At 34.7% G+C, this 19,571-nt stretch overlaps 2 protein-coding genes across 4 annotated transcripts; both read left to right on the forward strand.

The window, feature by feature from the left end:
- The first annotated feature begins 1,983 nt into the window (after positions 1 to 1,983).
- On the forward strand, positions 1,984 to 8,457 carry LOC112522267 (DEAD-box ATP-dependent RNA helicase 37-like). 3 transcript variants are annotated; one of them, XM_025131386.1, is made up of 7 exons: positions 1,984 to 2,111; positions 2,317 to 3,293; positions 3,376 to 3,459; positions 5,047 to 5,289; positions 6,520 to 6,687; positions 7,285 to 7,398; positions 7,539 to 8,090. In XM_025131386.1, exons 2-7 carry the CDS (start codon positions 2,559 to 2,561, stop codon positions 8,088 to 8,090), a joined length of 1,896 nt encoding a protein of 631 aa, XP_024987154.1. In that variant the 5' UTR covers positions 1,984 to 2,111; positions 2,317 to 2,558. The 3 variants fall into 3 exon arrangements, with proteins under 3 accessions (XP_024987154.1, XP_024987155.1, XP_024987153.1); XM_025131387.1 differs by having other exon boundaries at positions 2,352 to 3,293; XM_025131385.1 differs by having other exon boundaries at positions 1,984 to 3,293; positions 7,539 to 8,457.
- Positions 8,458 to 9,624: 1,167 nt separating this feature from the next.
- Positions 9,625 to 12,761, forward strand: LOC112521559 (F-box/kelch-repeat protein At1g55270). The gene is made up of 2 exons (XM_025130483.1): positions 9,625 to 10,005; positions 11,154 to 12,761. The coding sequence occupies exons 1-2, from the start codon at positions 9,934 to 9,936 to the stop codon at positions 12,402 to 12,404; spliced, it is 1,323 nt and encodes a 440-aa protein (XP_024986251.1). The 5' UTR covers positions 9,625 to 9,933; the 3' UTR covers positions 12,405 to 12,761.
- Positions 12,762 to 19,571: the final 6,810 nt, after the last annotated feature.

Below are 19,571 nucleotides of genomic sequence, written 5' to 3' on the forward strand. Positions count from 1 at the left end.
TTCTTCTTATTTCTTTATTTATTTTCTTTATTATTTATTTAATTAATTATTATCATAAAAATTTATTATCTACAAACAACATGTTATGCGTAATAGACAAAACAAAAGTATGCGTCATAATTGATATATCTTCAGGATTATAGGCCTTTTTTCTTATCCAAACGATTTGTAAACCAATCCGTGGACGAAGTATGTTCCATCAAAGTTAATCGATTTCCCCATCGAGCTTGAAGGCCATCGAACTCCATTGATACTAATCTTTACATATCAAGTATGCCAAACTGCTATTGATCTCCTATAGAGCGCCATAAAAACAAAAATACATATATCGTTGATTAAAAGAAGCACTGGAAGATGGATACAAATAGGGATGAAAACGAGGTGGGTATTGGACGGGTAATGCATCCCCCGTCCCCGATCCCTGTTTAATCCCCCCATACCCAACCCCGCCTCAACTAATCCCCAACACGTAAGGGGGAAAGGAATTCCCAGCGGGGTCGGGGAACCCGTTGGGTACCCATTTGGTAAAAATAGCATAAAAACAATGCACCTTAAAATTAAAATTATATTAAATTGTCACTACATTAATTATTAATATTAAAAATCAAACATATTTTCCATTTAATAACAGATGTACACATACATACATTATATAAATATATTAAATAAAAAATAATAAACTGATATCCGTGTTAGAGGCGGGTAATGTCATTCCCGATCCCGTCCCAAACCTTCTTCGGGTACGAAAATAAATCCCCGTCCCCGCCCCATTACCCGTAGCTCAGGGAATCACGTGTACCCGACCCGTACGAATAAAATTTCCCTCTCTAGACGCAAAGTTTATACATAGGTGTTTTCGGCATTGAGGAGTGTCTTTGAAAAGACGTCAAGCATATTTTTCCAACAATGTCAATCATAGAGGCATTTTATGTATACAATGAGCCTCTTTGAGCATAGAAACTCAAATTCCAATTTATCTCAACTTGTTTTAAATAATACAATTTTTTTAAAGAAACAAATTATTTATTTACGTTAATTGATATTTATTCATTAATTAAAAACCTAAAAAATGTTTTAATTTACTTTGTGTAAATCTAGATCTTGATTTTTTTAAAGCCTATTAAACACAATATCTCATTGTCCCATTTGTAATGATTAAATAACATATTTTTATTATTTATAAAAACATAAATCATATTTTTTCACAAGAGTTCGCGTTTTTTTAACTTTTACCGACATAAATTATTAAACCGTTACCTTTTCTAATTAAAATACCTGTATATCAACAATTATATAAAAATGAAAAAAAAAGTACACATTACGAGTATCAAAACTAATCAGCTATTGTTAAATGACAAACTCAGTCGTTTTATTTACGAAGACCAATCAAACAACACTTATATAAACGATCCATCAACACATAAATGTATCCGTTTTTATGGCAATATTTAATTCTTTTTACTAAAAGAACTAAAATTAATAACAGATAAAGAAGCAAACCCAGTATATATGACTAGTTGAATTACCCAAACGAGTAAACATTCCACATTTACTTCCAACAAGTTTTTTTTTTTTACCATCAACCTTCATAAACCCAACGTTAAACCATCACCCTCTACCAACATTCTAATAGCCGCCGACATAATAACGTAAGGTGGGCTTCAGTTTTTTTCGTTCTAACCGTGTTCTGATGTCATACGAATACGATTCTTGTTTATTTCTACTTTTTTTACATCTATTTTTCGCGTTAATCTTTATATATAATTTTATGGGTTTTAGTATCTATTTTTCAATAAAAAAATATTTAAAGAAAAAAAATATTTACCAAAAAAGAGAAGGCATGGGAATATTGACCGCAAGAGTAGAATTTGTATTGGTTGGCGTCTCTTATTTGAAACAACCGAGACCCAAAAAGAAAAAATCCCCCAAAAATTAATAAATATTTGTAGAGAGAGAGAGAGAGTGGGTAGAGAGAGAAACACGGGCAGAGATAGAGAGAAAGCCCTCAAGATATTTTTCTTTTTCGTATCGCTTTCTTCTTGTTCTTCCTCACAAAAATTAGGGTTTCTACTTCTACATTACCATCGGCGTTTTTTGCACAATCTCCCTTTGTACGTTTTCTTTACTTTCATCTCTTTCTTTTTCATGGGTCTGTCTTGTTTTCATCCCAAACCGATTTCTGCAACTTATGATGCAATTTTCTTGCTTCATGTTTTCAGATTTTTGTTTTACTTTCGTCTTGTTTTGTTAATTTACGTAGATCGTTTGTGTATTGTATTGCTTTTGTTTTTGATGTATCTGACTTTATGCTTCCAGAAACGTTAAATCTACGCATGCTTTTATCTGATTAGGAATTTGGTTGTGGATAAACTGGAAAGAAGAGAGAAAGAAGATTAATTTATTGGTTTTTGATGTTGACGAAAGTTGGAGTTTAGATTGGAATCAAGAAAATTTGTTTCTTTTTTGGGAAATTTTAGAGGGTGTTTGGAGAAACAATTTGATTTCAGAAGAGACCAAGGAGGAATTGAGGGGGAAAAACTAAGGGTTTGTGTTTGACTATGCCAACTTCTTGGGCTGATTCAGTTGCTGCAGCTGAAAACTCGGCTGCTGGTTCTTATGGCAATAATGCTGGTGTAGGGAATTCTTTGGCCCCAAACAGATCAACTTATGTTCCGCCACACCTTCGTAACCGGCCTTCTAGTGCGGAGGCTCCACCACCAGCCGCTGTTAACACTGTCCCTAGTTCCGCTGTTCCTGCTGTTGGTGGCGGTAATCGTTGGGCTGCTCCTAGGAATGACTTTAGGCCGGGGTATACTGCTGGCGGACGTGGCGGTGGAGGTGGCTGGAACAATAGGAGTGGTGGTTGGGATCGTGGAAGGGATCGTGAAGTAAACCCTTTTGGAGATGATGATGTTCCTGAGCAAGACTTTTCTGAACAGGAGAATAGTGGAATTAACTTTGATGCATATGAAGATATACCTGTTGAGACAAGTGGGGATAATGTGCCGCCTCCTGTGAATACTTTTGCTGAGATTGATTTAGGTGAAGCACTCAATTTAAACATTCGGAGGTGTAAGTATGTGAAACCAACTCCTGTTCAGCGGCATGCTATACCGATTTCTCTTGCTGGCCGGGACTTAATGGCTTGTGCCCAGACTGGGTCTGGAAAGACAGCTGCATTCTGTTTCCCGATTATCAGTGGAATAATGAGGGGTCAATTTGGTCAGAGAGCGCCACGGGCAGCATGTCCACTTGCTCTTATTCTCTCACCCACGAGGGAGCTGTCATGTCAAGTGCGTATATGATATTAAGTTGTAATACTTTTGTTTATATATTATTCTTGAAGGACTTATTCATTGCAGTTTTGGTCTGCAGATTCATGAAGAAGCTAGGAAATTCGCATATCAAACTGGAGTAAAGGTGGTGGTTGCCTATGGTGGTGCTCCAATTCATCAACAGGTGTCATAATCCTCATGATTGTATGTTTATATATGAAATGTGCCATTAATTTTTCTTGATAGGTTTATTTTCCGTATACTTTTCTTTATCTCAACTTCCACAAGAACTCCCTTTCGTTGGCACCCTTCTTGAGATGCTTATTATACTTGCTAATTGAAGTGAGTGCAATATGTATGTATACCTTGGGCACAACCAAGATTTATAAATTAGTCCACTGATAAAGTAATAATTCCGACTTGAAACCATTTTGATGGATTGTCTGTATATACCAAAGGCCTCTTTTGTTGGGACTTTTGCAGGATTAGTATTATGTAGAGGTACATATATTCTCTTTGTCTAGTATTCACATGATCTTTCAGTGTACTTATTTTTCTTTGTTGAAATTCTGGTCTTTAGTTTCTTTTTATCTCAAAATAGTTCAGAATACATAAAATAATCGAAAAAGCAGTCTGGATCACTGTCTATGGAAGTGGGCTATTTAGGAGCTTTCGTGTTTATAAGCTGGTTAAGAAGATCAAAGATTTGAATATGCTAAAATTTATTATCGTTTGGATGAAGGCACTCCCACTGTTTTGTGTTTAAAACCTATGATGTTATACATCATTCGTGCTCAATTTCACGAGTATTGCTTGAGTTTACTTCTTCTGTAATCATTGCACTACAATAACTTTTTCAACGAAGCAATTGTCTGGCAGCTAGTTGCATTTTCTAATCTGTGCATAAAGAAATAACGTTTAGACGAAAATACACAGAATATTTCAGAGACAAAGAATGGTAAGGTGCTTTGTTTAACATAGTAAAGATGAACATTAGCAAGCATAATTAAGCAAATATTACATGGTGTATACAGTTAGACACGAAGTAGTATTACATGCATATGTGATAACTTACCCTCAATAGGAGAAAGATTTCAATGGGTACTTGTGCATCTGGAGAATTATATGAGTCATGAAGCTTGCCTGCAAACATCCATGAATTTGCATTTGCAAGTTATTTATAAAGAGGGAAGACAATTTATCTCTGTATGGTATGAGCACCATAAAGATGAACATTAGCAAGCATAATTAAGTAAATATTACATGGTGTATACAACACACGAAGTAGTATCACATCCATATGTGATAACTTACCCTCAATAGGAGAAAGATTTCAATGGGTACTTGTGCATCTGGAGAATTATACGAGTCATGAAGCTTGCCTGCAAACATCCATGAATTTGCATTTGCAAGTTATTTATAAAGAGGGAGGACACTTTATCCCTGTATGGTATGAGCACTATCTACCTCGATTAGCAGCAGTTTTTTAGAAAATTATATTTAAGATCCTCATAGAGGAATAGTCCGAGTACATCCTACCCACCCAGAGTGTACTTTCGGGTGGGATGTGATGGGTATGCTTAGTATTGGTTATGTTTGTATTACTTGTTTAATGCTTCCCCCTATTCCTTGCTTTTGAGATGATCTGTCTGTTATACTCTACATGTACTTCAATACTTACCCTATATCTCTTGATGGTTTCCGTTATTTTACTTTCATGTTGTTTTATCAAAACATTTGGTCTGAGCTGATGTATTTTGTATTTGGTCAGCTTCGAGAGCTGGAGAGAGGCGTAGACATTCTTGTTGCTACCCCTGGGCGGTTGGTAGATCTGCTAGAGAGGGCACGAGTCTCTCTACAGCTCATCAAGTATTTGGCTTTGGATGAGGCTGACAGAATGCTAGATATGGGTTTTGAACCACAAATAAGGAAGATCGTGCAACAAATGGACATGCCCCCACCAGGTGTCAGACAGACAATGTTATTCAGTGCCACTTTCCCCAAGGAGATACAGGTTCTTTTCTTGTTTTGGTTATGTTTCTCATCCCTTTTCTTTGTCGGTTCAATAGTTTTGTGCATGATCATTGCAAGGGCCTTTACTTTTTTGCAAACAGAATATTTTTGTTTTATTAAAGTCGCTCACCTTTCTTTGGATAATCTACTGGATGCCACATGTGAGTTAGAAATTGATGTTCCAAGTACCAGCTTTGTGAATGTTGAATGAGTGACGGCCATTTGCATGCATGGCATACATTTTGGGGCTAAGTTTTTGTACTATGCAAGTATGAATAATCAAACTAGTCTTTCATTTCTAAATACAATCAGATTTGCATGCTTTTTAAGATGCTATGACTGAGATATTGCCAGCCTATTAGCATGTTTCCTTAGCGTTGATTCTTAGCATGGTTCATTAGTTACTGTGACAGGAAAGAAAAGAAAAGGCAATTTACCTTCTAATCCACAAAGATGAAATTATGAACACAATAGAACTAAGGGGGTGTTTGGTTCGATGGAATGGTTTTGAGGGATTTGGATTTCGTGGAAGGATTTGGAATTGGAGGGATTTATAACCTTTGGTGAGTTTGTTTTGTATGATTTGGAATGGAAATGAATTCCATTTCTTATAAAAACAAAATATAAATAATTATAAAAATAATTAAATTACCTTTATATTAATTGATTTTTAGAAAACAAATGTTTTCAACATATTTTAAAACATTATTACACAAATCCTACAAAATCCGGCGAAATACCAACCCCAATGGAATTTCTAAATCCCATGTTTGCGGGATTTCAATGAAATCCCGGGATTTCAGAACCAAGCAATCCTCCAAACCAAACATGTTATTGGAATGGAATTGAATTCCAAATCCTATCCAATCCTACAAACCAAACGGGACCTAAAATTAAAATTCGAATCGTAATCCAAAAATAAATCCTTTTGAACTAGACTAACAATCCCAACTTCCAGTATTGCTTCTTTCATCTTATATCATCTTTGTTTGTTATTATCATGCCTCAAATATGTTGTGACGATAGGCTTGTTTATATGTGCTATCACCAGTTGTATCAGCACATTGGATGGGGATTGGAGTTGGTGCTTTAGATGCTCTTCTTCCTATCATATCACTTCTTTGCCTACTTTCTAACATACAAAATAGCCAAAATGAAGCCATTTAATAGAGATTGATTGTGTATATTGGTTCCAATCTGTAATCCATATATGGTTTGGTTTAATATGCAGAGACTGGCCTCTGATTTTCTTGCAAACTATATATTCCTGGCTGTGGGAAGAGTTGGTTCAAGTACTGATCTGATTGTACAAAGAGTTGAGTATGTACAAGAAAGTGACAAGAGAAGCCATCTCATGGACCTCCTTCATGCGCAAAGGGCCAATGGTGCTCATGGAAAGGTAAAACCGGAGATGAAGAAACCTTTGAGATTTTATTTATCATTGGTCTTTTTGCATGGTTATGAAACTTGATATGGATTATCTTAAACTACTTGTCAGTTTGTTCATATCATATAACTTTAAGGACCTGTTGTTAGCAGCTTAATGAGCCTAATGGAACTCACAACTTATGTGGTCACCTATACATGACTGTTTGGTAGTGGCTTAATGATATATAAAGTGGCTTATTCAAGGTAGGAGCTTTATGCAGAAAGCCAAGTTTTTTTTTCCAAACCTGCCCCTCCCAATTAAAAAACACATTCCTTCCGTCTATGAAAAAACCCTCCTAAACAAAACCTTTCCCAATCTATATAGACAGATTAATCCACTTATATAGGACTTAATGAAAAACCAACCAAATAGCCCCCTAACTCTTCCTGCAATGTACATGTTGCTATGTGGGATTGATCGTCTTTAATTTTCATTGGAGAAGCTATAGTGCAAACAGGCTATTATGTGATCCATATCTCATCGTTGGGGTCGGAGAAAGCATTTATGGAACTTTAATACATTCTACATATATAGTCACTTGATTTCTAATATACTCGATCTTTGCAGCAAGCTCTTACGTTGGTTTTTGTTGAGACTAAGAAGGGTGCTGATTCACTGGAATATTGGTTGTGCATGAATGGCTTCCCTGCTACCACTATTCATGGCGATAGAACACAACAGGTATTTGTTTTTTGATTGTTAGTGTTCGGTAATACGCTTTCTTTTTAATATTATTGTAGATGATCTTATCTGATCTCTTGATGTTTTACCAACATTTAGAATGCTGAAATGCAGTTTTGTTTATTTTGGAACACTTGCAGGAACGTGAGCAGGCTTTGAGATCATTCAAAAGCGGCAATACCCCGATTTTGGTTGCAACAGACGTAGCAGCACGTGGTCTTGATATTCCACACGTTGCTCATGTGGTCAATTTTGACCTTCCAAACGACATTGATGACTATGTCCACCGTATAGGAAGAACCGGGCGTGCAGGAAAGTCGGGGCTAGCCACCGCCTTCTTCAATGACAACAATGCTTCCATGGCAAGACCATTATCAGATCTCATGCAAGAAGCCAACCAAGAAGTTCCAGCTTGGCTCGCTCGTTATGCAGCTCGTGCTTCGTATGGTGGAGGCAAGAACCGCCGTGGTGGAGGTCGGTTCGGCGGCCGTGATTTCCGAAGAGACTCTTCATTCAGTAGGGGCGGCGGCGGTGGTGGTGGAGATTATTACGGTGGAGGGAACATGAACAGTGGTTATGGCGGCCCTGGTGGTGGATATGGCGGAGGATATGGAGCTCCTGGTGGTGGGTATGGCGGCGGCGGCGGCGGAGGCGGAGGTTATGGCCCTGGTGTCGCCAGTGCCTGGGACTGAGTTTGAAATATAACGTAAGAGATTTTATAGCGGCAGGCAGGCGGTTGTTTTGGTCTACTATTTGTTCTTTTACCCTTTATGGGCAAGGTTAAGATGAAGTTAGTAGTTTTATATGTGCACCAAGGATAGAAATGTGTAATACTAATACTTGCAGCAGGTGGTAGATAACATCTACTAACAGATTAGGAGTTAATTTTCGTGGTTAAATTTGGTGGTCGATGGGTTGTGGAATTGGTCTGGTGGTCATGTATACGATAAACGTTTATTTCTGCAACCCGTTTCGAGGGTCTGTAGATTATTTGTGGCTTTCGCATCGCCTTTTTCTGCAGAGGCCTCCTATGCTTAAATCAAATCAAAGTGTGCTTCTTTATGTGATTCTTTTGCAAAGTCTTTTCTTTTGCTTTGTTATGGATATTTATGGAAACAATCGTTCTATTCTTTTAGGCAGATGTTAGATCTGTACGTATTGTCCTAAACCCTGTTCTAGAGTGGGATTTACGAGGTTGGTTTGTTTTTTGTTTTTTTTCTTCCAAAAGAACAAACAAATCAAGATTCAAGAGGTGCATAATGTAACGTATGGGGTGGTGGGAGTAAATGCAGGTTGATGAATGTTGGTATGGTGAGGTGATGTTTGTTGATAAAAATGGAAGTTAATGCAGTTGGTGGTGTGTATTTATTGTAGAAATATCTACTCGAGTTAAGGCTCCTTCGACATGTAGTTTTCAAATTTACAAAATTGTTTAGATCTTTTGAACCCAAATTAATACGATCGAGAAAAGGATTGGAATTTTATGATTATGACAGGTTATGAAAAGATAGTCTGTCATCGTGTTGGTGTTAATATTTTTAAATCCATCTCTACCGAGGTATGAATTCGTAGGCGCACTTTTCTTCTATTTGTTTCCGGTCAGGTAAATTACGAGGTTTTTTAAGTTATATAATCATTGTTTTATTTTTAATCAGAAAAATAAATTGTATGTATGATTGAGATCAATTAGAACAAATAGTGATAATCCATCACTGAAATTCGTTTTCATCAAAAAATAAATAATGAAAAAAATGCCGATTTATTTGACTTGAAAACATGAAAAAGGAGAAAAAATCAAAGTCGGGACAAAATTAAATAAGTTGTCAATTTGGTCAAAAAATAAAATTTTATTTTTCCAAATAAATATTTTTTATTTTGCAAGAATTAATATTTTAAGAAAATATTAATTTAATCCCCTTAATATTTTAAGAAAATATAATAAATGGGTTTGTAATAAATACCCAATACATTTGTTAAAAAACTAATTACTCAGAAACAAGAAATATCTCATTTGGAAGAAAATATTAATTTAATTCCCTTTAATATTTTAAGCAAATACAATAAATGATATGTAATAAATACCCAATATAATTGTTAAAAAATTAATTACTCAGAAACAAGAAATATCTCATTTGGAGTCAAAATTCACATATGAATCCCTGTTTAGAAAGCAAAATCAAGACGGCTCCAGATGTAATTTCCCAGTGAATCAAAAAAGCCCCTCTTCACACCAAACAACACTCTCCAGTTTTTTGAAGTTGCTGCAAAGCTCTTACTTCCAAGCACCAACAAACACACACACTTTCCCTCTTTGCATTTTCATATACAATTACAGAAAAGAGGTCATTTTTTGGGTTCTTGGAGTTATCTTTTCTCTTTCTGGAATACTATAATCTTTGGATCAGATTTCAAGATTGGCGGTCATCGCTTTTCCGTGATCTGAAACGCACAGTATTTCTTGAAATTTTGCTTTGTGGGTTTATAGCAAAAGAAACTGATATTTCTTTATATGAAATTACTGGAATTCTGAGTGAGATGGCTCAATTATCTGAACGTGAAAGGTCTCCTAATGTGCAACCACGGGGGTTTCGAGTTCAAGCTCCATTGGTGAGCCCTATGTGTTCTTTGACTTTTTTTTTCTGCTTATAGCATCTGTGTTTCATGAGTATATAGATGACACCCACAAGAAATTGTGCTTAAATGAGCAGTTTTTTCAACAATCAACTGACACTAGATGTGCTAGATTTTGTGGGTTTTGTTGCTTTACATCAAATGTGAGTAGCATACCACCCAGATGAAATTATGATGGAATAGACAGTTTTTTTGTAGGATGTTGACCTTAATTTATGGGTTTTGTTTCTTCACATCATTCCTGAGTAGTATATAGAGATATCCAGATGAAACTAGACATACAATGTGCAAGTTTTGAAGCATTCTAGACATTAATTGGGGAGATTTGGCGGTGTTTTTTGCTTGTTTATGGTATGATTTCTGTTTAATTTTGCATTCTATTAACAAAGTTTTGTTGAGCATCATTGTTGGGTACTAATTCTTGCGTATCTTCTCATTCTGCCCTATGAAAGCAGAGTAAAATCTTCAAATTTATGAGTAAAAACTATGCCAAAACCATGACTTTAAACAATACATAAATCTGATACAAATAAATAGCAAATCTACATCTTAGGGGTTGTTTGGTTGGTTTGCCATTAAGTTTTGTAGGGATAAAGTTGTTTGCGTGGATTAATCTGTCTGTATAGACCGATAAGGTTTTTTTTGGGAGGGGTTTTTCGTAGATGGAAGGAACGTGCTTTTTAGTTGGGAGGGGCAGGCGGGGGAAAAACTTGGATTTCTGCATAAAGCTCCTCCCTAGAAGCATACTGAATAAGCCACTTTCTATATCATTAAGACACTACCAAACAGTCATCTATAGCTCACCGAATAAGCTGCGAGTCCCATTGAGCTGCTAACAAACAGGCCCTTAGTTCCTCCCTTGTATTCTTGAGACGCTAAACGTCATCTATGGGAATTCAAGTAATTCAGATGGGGGCTCATTTTCAAAATAGTTTCGGGATTAAAAATTTTCTTGCTGTTCTTGTACAACGTGCGTCCTTTGTGCACAATATCAGGTTTCTTGCTGTTTGTAATAGATAATGAAGTGGTATTAAGTTGAGAGTAGATGCTCCCTATGTTGTAGAATTACCTATAGTCTGAATGAATGTGATTGCTGCGCATCCTAACGTGTAGAAGTGATTCAGGTTGATTCTATATCCTGCTACTGCAAAGTTGATGCAGGCTTCAAGACGGTTGCTGGAGCCAGAAAATTTGTTCCTGGATCAAAAATTTGCATCCAGCCGGATATCAACCCGCATGCACATAAGGCTAAAAATGGGCGTAGGGAAAGGACTAGAGTTCAGCCACCCCTTCTTCCTGGACTTCCTGATGACCTTGCCATTGCGTGTTTAACCCGGGTCCCACGTGCTGAGCATAACAAGCTTCGACTAGTTTGCAAAAGATGGCTCAGGCTTTTATCAAGCAACTACTTCTATTCCCTCAGAAAGAGCCTCGGGATGGCGGAAGAATGGGTTTATGTCTTCAAAAGAGACCGTGATGGAAGGATTTCTTGGCACGCTTTCGACCCTACTTACCAACTATGGCAACCCCTTCCACCTGTTCCCATGGAGTATAGTGATGCTCTTGGATTCGGATGTGCGGTTCTAAGTGGTTGCCATCTTTATTTATTTGGAGGTAAAGACCCGCTTAAAGGATCCATGAGACGTGCCATTTTCTATAATGCTCGCACAAACAGATGGCATAAAGCTCCAGATATGCTTCGAAAGAGGCATTTTTTTGGATCTTGTGTGATTAACAACTGTCTTTATGTGGCTGGAGGAGAATGTGAGGGAATCCATAGGACTCTTCGTACTGCTGAAGTTTATGATCCCAATAAACATCGTTGGAGCTTTATTTCAGATATGAGCACGGCCATGGTTCCCTTTATAGGAGTCGTTTATAATGGGAAATGGTTCTTAAAAGGCCTCGGGGCTCATCGGGAGGTCTTGAGTGAAGCTTATACACCAGAAACTAACACGTGGATGTCAATCGCTGACAGTATGATTGCCGGTTGGCGCAATCCAAGCATCTCTATGAATGGAAAACTTTATGCTTTAGATTGTCGTGATGGGTGCAAGCTCAGGGTTTATGAAGAAGGCACAAATTCTTGGAAAAAGTTCATTGATAGTAAGGTCCATTTCGGGAACTCTCCTGCTGTTGAGGCTGCTGCTCTTGTTCCTCTTAAAGGGAAACTGTGCATTATTCGTAACAATATGAGTATCAGTCTAGTTGATATCTCGAGTCCAAATAAACAAGTAGAGAGTAATCCTCATCTTTGGGAGAATATTGCCGGAAAAGGTCACATAAAAACGTTATTCACAAATTTATGGTCAAGTATATCAGGGAGAAATGGTCAGAGGAGTCATATTGTGCACTGCCAGGTGCTTCAAGCATGAGGAATTCAAAACCTTACAAACACAGTCAGAATACAATCCTCAAAAACTCGAGAAAAGTATTGGGTTTCGTCTAACTTTTTGAAACCATTTAAAGTTACTATCGAGATTGATTCATTGGGTATCCATTGTGGCAAACGAGAAGAGTTCTTGCCATCTAGGAGATGTACAAAGTTCTCTCTGAGAACCCGTTGTGTGGTCAATTTGCAGGCACCCATAAAGGAAGCAAGAATCTTTGAATCTATCTGTTGTTACCTGATTTCTATATGAATACGGTAAGCAGTCTTTTCACTTTTCAAGATTTCTTGTGTAATTATAAAAGGATTTGTGTATACATGTGGGTTAGAACTCATTTAGATTACTTATATACATACATATATATATATATATATATATATATATATATATATATGGACCTAGCAACGTCTTGATTCATTTACTTCTCGTGAGCCTTTGAATCCAACGTGATGTGGATATTTTAAAGCTCATTATGTGTCATTACTGCAATGGGTAGAACATGGACTAGAACTTGTATTGAATCTTTGTTATATTTGGTACACAAGACGGAAAATATGAAGAACGAACAGTTTCTTTATCGTTGTAATTAAAGAACAATCAAGTGAATCGAATGACAACTGTTCTTGGCTGCTAGATAGATCAAGTACCCCTGCTTATCATCTCATAGAAACGTTTGAGCGATTCTGCACGTTGAATCTTAAGCTGGTCCCTGAAGTTCTTGATGAAATCATCTGCCTTTTTGTTGACGTCTGTTCTTTCCTCTATCACTTCAAATCTCCTTAGCACCCTTTGTGTAATCTTTTCACCATTCATCTTGGCCCTTTCTGAACTTTCAGAGACAGAATCCCCTTTGCCCTTCTCCATTACTGCTGCTAACCTTTAAAGAGAGAGAGCTACAATGTTTATGGATATATATATGTATATGTATGTATGTGTATGTATATATATATGTATGTATGTGTGTGTAGGAGAAGAATGTGAAACTTGAAAGGGTGGATTTGGGTAGGTTAAAGCAAAGAAAAGGGGAAGGAAAGCAAAGAAGTATGCCATGGTATTTGTTGAAGTCTTAAAGAGTGAAGGGTGCATATTTGTTGGGATACTGCAAACATGCTAAAGGTTTCAAGTCCACATTATGCATAACTTTATGGTCAAGTTTGGACAACTTTTTGGCTCCATTGGAATACATCTCATGGAGAACTGCACCTTAAGGGTGAGTTCGGTACGCAGACGGCACTGAATTGAACATGTAACAGTGAGGCAAACAGGTGAAAGAATTATCCAAGATTTTAATTTGACATGTATAGTTCAGTAACTTACAAATCTTATCCCACATCCCTGATTTTAGTTCCACCTACTTTGGTGGGATACAATGCGTAGTTGTTCTGTTCAGTATTGTTCTGTTCTAGTCTTAAGTCATTTGGCCCAGTAGGACACATAGCCTTCCAAGTGGTCAATGTAATACACCTTACCAAAGGTGAGGAATGCGTGTGAGTATCAACAATAGAAACCTACTATATACTTAAAAGAAAGTTTTTATCTTGTCATGTCCCACGTATTAAAGTGGAAATAATGTTATGCTAAAGAAGATGAAACACATAATTAATTAGCATATTTTCTTTGTCGAGATTCCAGTAGTATTGTTATGAAAAAATTTCTGCTTACACATGGGTTCGGACTTCGGAGTATTTCTATGGACTTAGCAACGTCTTGATTCATTTACGTTTTGAATTCAGCATGATGCTTTATATGTCATGTTGAAGTAGATCGAACATCCTCAAAAACCTGCATAAATTGAATCTTTATTGTACACGAAAGATGGAAGGAAATAATAAATCTTTCTTTATTATTTGTAATCGTTTAACAATCAATCGGATCCAATAACAACAACTGTTCTTGACTGCTACTTAGATTCAAGTACCCCTGCTTATCATCTCATTGAAACGTTTGATCGAATCTGCACGTTGAATCTTAAGCTGGTTCCTGAAGTTCTTGATGAAATCATCTGCTTGTTTATCAATGTCTACTCTATCTTCCACCACTTCAAATCTTCTGGGCACCCTTTGTTTCATCTCAGTCTTTCTTGAGCTTCCAGCCACAGACCCCCCCGTACCCTTCTCCATTATTGCTGCTGAGTGATGATCTTGAGAGAGAGAGAGAGAGAGAGAGAGAGAGAGATGCAGTGGTTATGGGTACATGGATATAGATACAATACATATATATATATATATAGGGGAAAAAGTGAGAGTATGTGATGGTATTTGTTGGGCTACTGCATTGTGCATATATTTTATGGGCAAAGTGTGAACAACTTTTTGGATTGATTGGAAGACATGTGATGAAGAACTATTTCTTTAAACTTAAAGAAATCAACATTTGAACACATGGAACTTCAAATCTATCTGTAAACCATTAAAAAGGGGAACAAGACAAAGAGTCCCCATTGCAATCTACTTTATAATATGCAATTATTTATGATGCATACAAGAATGAATAATTATAATAGAAAACGATAAAAGTCGTTGGAATTTGACTACTTTAAATCTATAATCTATTTTCTTCCCCTAAAAGTGTTATTGATACTGATCTGTATCTCTATTTTCTTTTCCTTGACGATCTGGTATCACATTTTTAATTGCAATTGTGGCACTCAGTATTTTTTTTAGCTACTTTCAAACAATCGAATGGTGATACAAAACCCTCTAAAATGGTATTATCCATCTGGCGATCAAGATACTTGACGCTCTAAGTGACGGTTGATAAGTATCTCAGCCGTCAATAGTTGGCTAGTGACCATTGTAAAAAATTATTGTATTTCACATTTTAAATTAAAAAAGGGTAGTTTAGTGATTTTACATTGCTGTGTTGTGAATTGTGGTCCAAGATGCACACACTGGGTGTAGCCTGGCCCGAATAGGGGGCCCGAGGTCAGGACAAGTCCAAGCCCAAAAGACCAATCAAACCCATTTCTCAACAAAAAGTCCAATATAACTTGTGGGTATTTGCTAACAACTCGGAGAAAATGAACAAATCCTATTAAATGCAATACCATAGTAACGGATATAGTCTTTGCATGGTAAGGTCGAGGATGGCTAATCATCGTCGTGTTCGTATTTGATCATTTGCTAGGGCCAGGGGATACACAATGTTGAAAACATGAAATGATTTCGTTCACCTTCTATTCCAGGTAGTGACATCGCATCATAATTACAGCTTTAGGCATTGACTGTAACTGTTTTTCAATCAGTTCTGGTTATTAAAGTTGGGAAATAATTACGTTCTACAAAAATGAAGTACCAAGGATTAGAGTTTTTTTTTAGGTAAAAGATTTTAAGAGGTTAAAGATGAAGAGTTCAACACATATACCCATATGTAATTAATTAACACAAACTCGTTAGTTTTAACAATTTAGGGACCAAATTTGTGTAAAAACTTAACTTTAGACCAACTAGAATACAGAAAAATAAAATCTTGGACTAAAACTTGAGGCTGATCAATACAATGGGGACGAGTTTGGTAATTAATCTTACCATTCCTTTTTAATATTTTTGGGTCTTCCAAAGTCACATCAAAATGGTGGCATGTCAATTTTTTGGGTCCTTCATTTAAATCATCATTTCATACATTCAAATTGTTGTTCTAATATTTAATTTCTGCGTTAATCCAAATTGGTTAGGTTAAATGTATTCATATATATTAGAATGGTATTTGTACAATATAGCGAGATAAATGTCGATTTTAATGTTTAGTTTTTTATTATGTCTTTATCGATATAATAAAATTTTTATGTGGTTTTGAGAAAGCGGTTATGTTTTTATTTTAGAATGAAATATAAATTTGAAAAATAATCGATATTAGTATCAAATTAACTATTTAATAGTTATTGTTTTTTGTATAACTTCTTTAATTTAATTTTTTATTATAATTTAATTTAGATTTAATAACAAAATGGTTGTTAGAGTTTTTGTCAAATATTTTATAATATAGTAAAGATTATTAGATGTATTTTTACTTATTAATTTCTTTTTTATATACGTCAATATTAATATTTTATTTTTTATATTTTTTTAATTATCAATACATAATTTAAGATATAAAACAAGAGAAACTGGTACAACTTAATTTTGAAATATTAAGGTGGCTCACTGGTTTGATAGCCACCATTTTTGGATTTGTGCTCCCACTTGACATAATTAAATTCTTTTTACATTTATAGTCTTGACTAAAATTCTTGATTAGCTTACAAGCTTAAATTCTGTATAAGGAAAATGATACCAACCACCAAGTTTCGTAAAGTCGTGGTTGATTGTGGCTGACCGGAAATAATGGTGACGAATGACGACGGTGAGATAAAGAAACGAGACTTTTTGATGCGTAGAGTGAAGAAATGAAACCCGATGTCTACATGTGTAATGGGTTTTCAAATTTCGCCACTAAGTTTTTCTTTAAACTCAACCATACGACTTCTATAATAAAGTGTCGGATAAGATAGAACCCTTTTGGTGAAATTCGAACCTTTAATTTTTTAAACAAAATGAGGTAACATGAATAACGTCGAATCAGTATTTTATTAACACATCTCTTCAAAATATATATAGAGAGAGAAATAATCAGTATTTTATTAACATCATATCTGATGTTAAATCATTGACGCAGACAACCTTTAGCGCGCTTAAGTCATAGAACACATCATCCCGCACATCACATGATCCCTAACGCGTATTATCACATGTGATAAGAATGTTATCGCGTTCTTATAAAACAGAAGTAATCTCTTTTCAACCTCTATATATATATATATATATATATATATATATATATATATATGCTTATCTAGTTATCTAAGACTATAAAATATTAGTAGAGCGTGAGCTACATAAATCCCGTGAAGATTTTCTCGTAGACGTAGGGCGCACCAATGACCAAACATACCCCACCTTCCAATGATTATGTTTTTATTTTATAATTTCCCTCTACTTTTACTATTGTTAACGGTAGAGTAAGATGTCGTTTACCAAATACTTATCAAGGTAAATGCCTTATCAAGTCATTTTACTTTATTAATGAATATGAAAAAGACTACAAAATCTTATTGGGTAAGAAACGAAGGCAAGAATCGATAATCTTACCCGGTAAGTGAGGACGAAGACTCTTACCATAATTGACACTTATCGGGATAAATTGTTGCATACGATGCGTTTTAGTGAATAAAATCTTACCCAGTAAGTAAGCAATAGTGTTGAATTTACCTCTAAGTGCTTAACGAGTAAATGTTTAGATAAACAACCCTAAATCAAGATTTTATGGTTTGTTAAAAAGTTACGATTTTTATTTTTATGATTTGGAAATTACGATTTCGTCCATATAATTTATAATTTGTTATTATTTTGGTTTTTATGTTTTATAATTTATTGTCATTTTTTTTCTCTATGTTTAAAGTTTTTTATTGCAATTCTTAAATTTTTAAAAATAAAAAATCGAAATTATTAACAAATTAAATAGTCAAAAATCATATTTAATCTTAATAAATATTATAAATATGTGTTTTGTTATCATGTCCCCCATCAAATTAATCGAGTCTTTTATTTATTTTGTTAGTGATGTTATATTATGATTATTTATTAATAATACAATTTAATAATAAATGTCACATATCAATCATTAAAGTATTATGACTATTAATGACTCAATAATTCAATTTCATTTGAATAATATTATTATAAGGTTTTAAATATGATGAAATATTTTAGCATTGTCTGTCTGGTGACATTTCCTATTTAATAATTAATAAATACTGCAAACGTTTACCACACACTGATGCATCATCTAAACGTTCTCCTTGTTCGTTCCATGTTTCTTTACGTCAATATCCAACAACACATACAAGTCTCCATCTAGTTGGAGACCCAATCTCCAATACGCTTGTTTTCCGCATAACGTTAACGAAGTATATATATATAAAGGAACGTTCAAATAAAAACTTGCTTCATTTGTGTAAACCGTGTAAACCAATCTCATCCATCTATTTTCTTGATCAATGATTAAGATTAGGTTACTTTATTTTAGGAAATTAAAAAAATAAAATATATTAATATTTTATTTTATTTCAATACTAAGAGCAAAATTGGTAAACAAAAATAAACCATTTTATAATGAAACCTTTTCACATTGAAACAGTTTCATGAACATTAATTTCATAAAGAACAAAATATAATATGCACCCGTTTCATCATATATTTATTTCATGAAGAACAAAATACATTATGCACCCGTTTCATTTTCATTCTACTAACTAAACGGATCAACTTCAATCACAAAGCAACATGGATCACCACAAAACTAGATCATGAATCATGAATCAATTAGAGCATCAACATTTTCACCATCATGAACCTATTTCATTAACATGTAAAATATGCCTAGAAGAAGCAAATAAACCATTTTACAATGAAACATTTTCACATTGAAACAGTTTCATGAACATGGATGATTTTTTTCCTCCAACCTCAAATCAAGATTTCATTTCATAATAAATTTTTTAAATGTTACCATTTATATAATTTCCATTATTAAATTTCCTTATTTAATATTTATTAATAACTTCCTTATTTATTAAAAAATATGGAAAATGACCGAAATACCTTTATTAATTAAATTTAATTAAAAATAGAATTTTCCTATTAGTCGAAATTGGTTTACACGGTTTCTTAGAATTGCATGGTTTTCATTTGAACCTGCCCCTATATATATATATATATATATATATATATATATATGTTGGTTATTATACAACCCTTGACATTTGTGCAACCAATACAACCCAATCTCAACCGTCCATTTCACTTGATTAATATGTGATTTTAGAGAAGTTTTGATTATTTTCTAATATAAAATATTGATCATAATTAATGAACCATAATAATCTTCTATAAATATTCAAATCATAATAAATGAACTCTCATCATTTCCATAAATATATCAATTTATTGAGTTGCATTGGTTGTACAAATGCGACATGTTGTATTTGAAACAATATATATATATATATATATATATATATAGAGAGAGAGAGAGAGAGAGAGAGTTTGGTTCAAATACTAACCAAGAATTTTGTGTTAACTATGCTAACCAAAATCAACCAATCATATTCCACTT

The sequence above is a fragment of the Cynara cardunculus genome, assembly GCF_001531365.2.
Source record: "Cynara cardunculus var. scolymus isolate 2C chromosome LG 11, CcrdV1, whole genome shotgun sequence".
Lineage (NCBI taxonomy): Eukaryota > Viridiplantae > Streptophyta > Magnoliopsida > Asterales > Asteraceae > Cynara > Cynara cardunculus.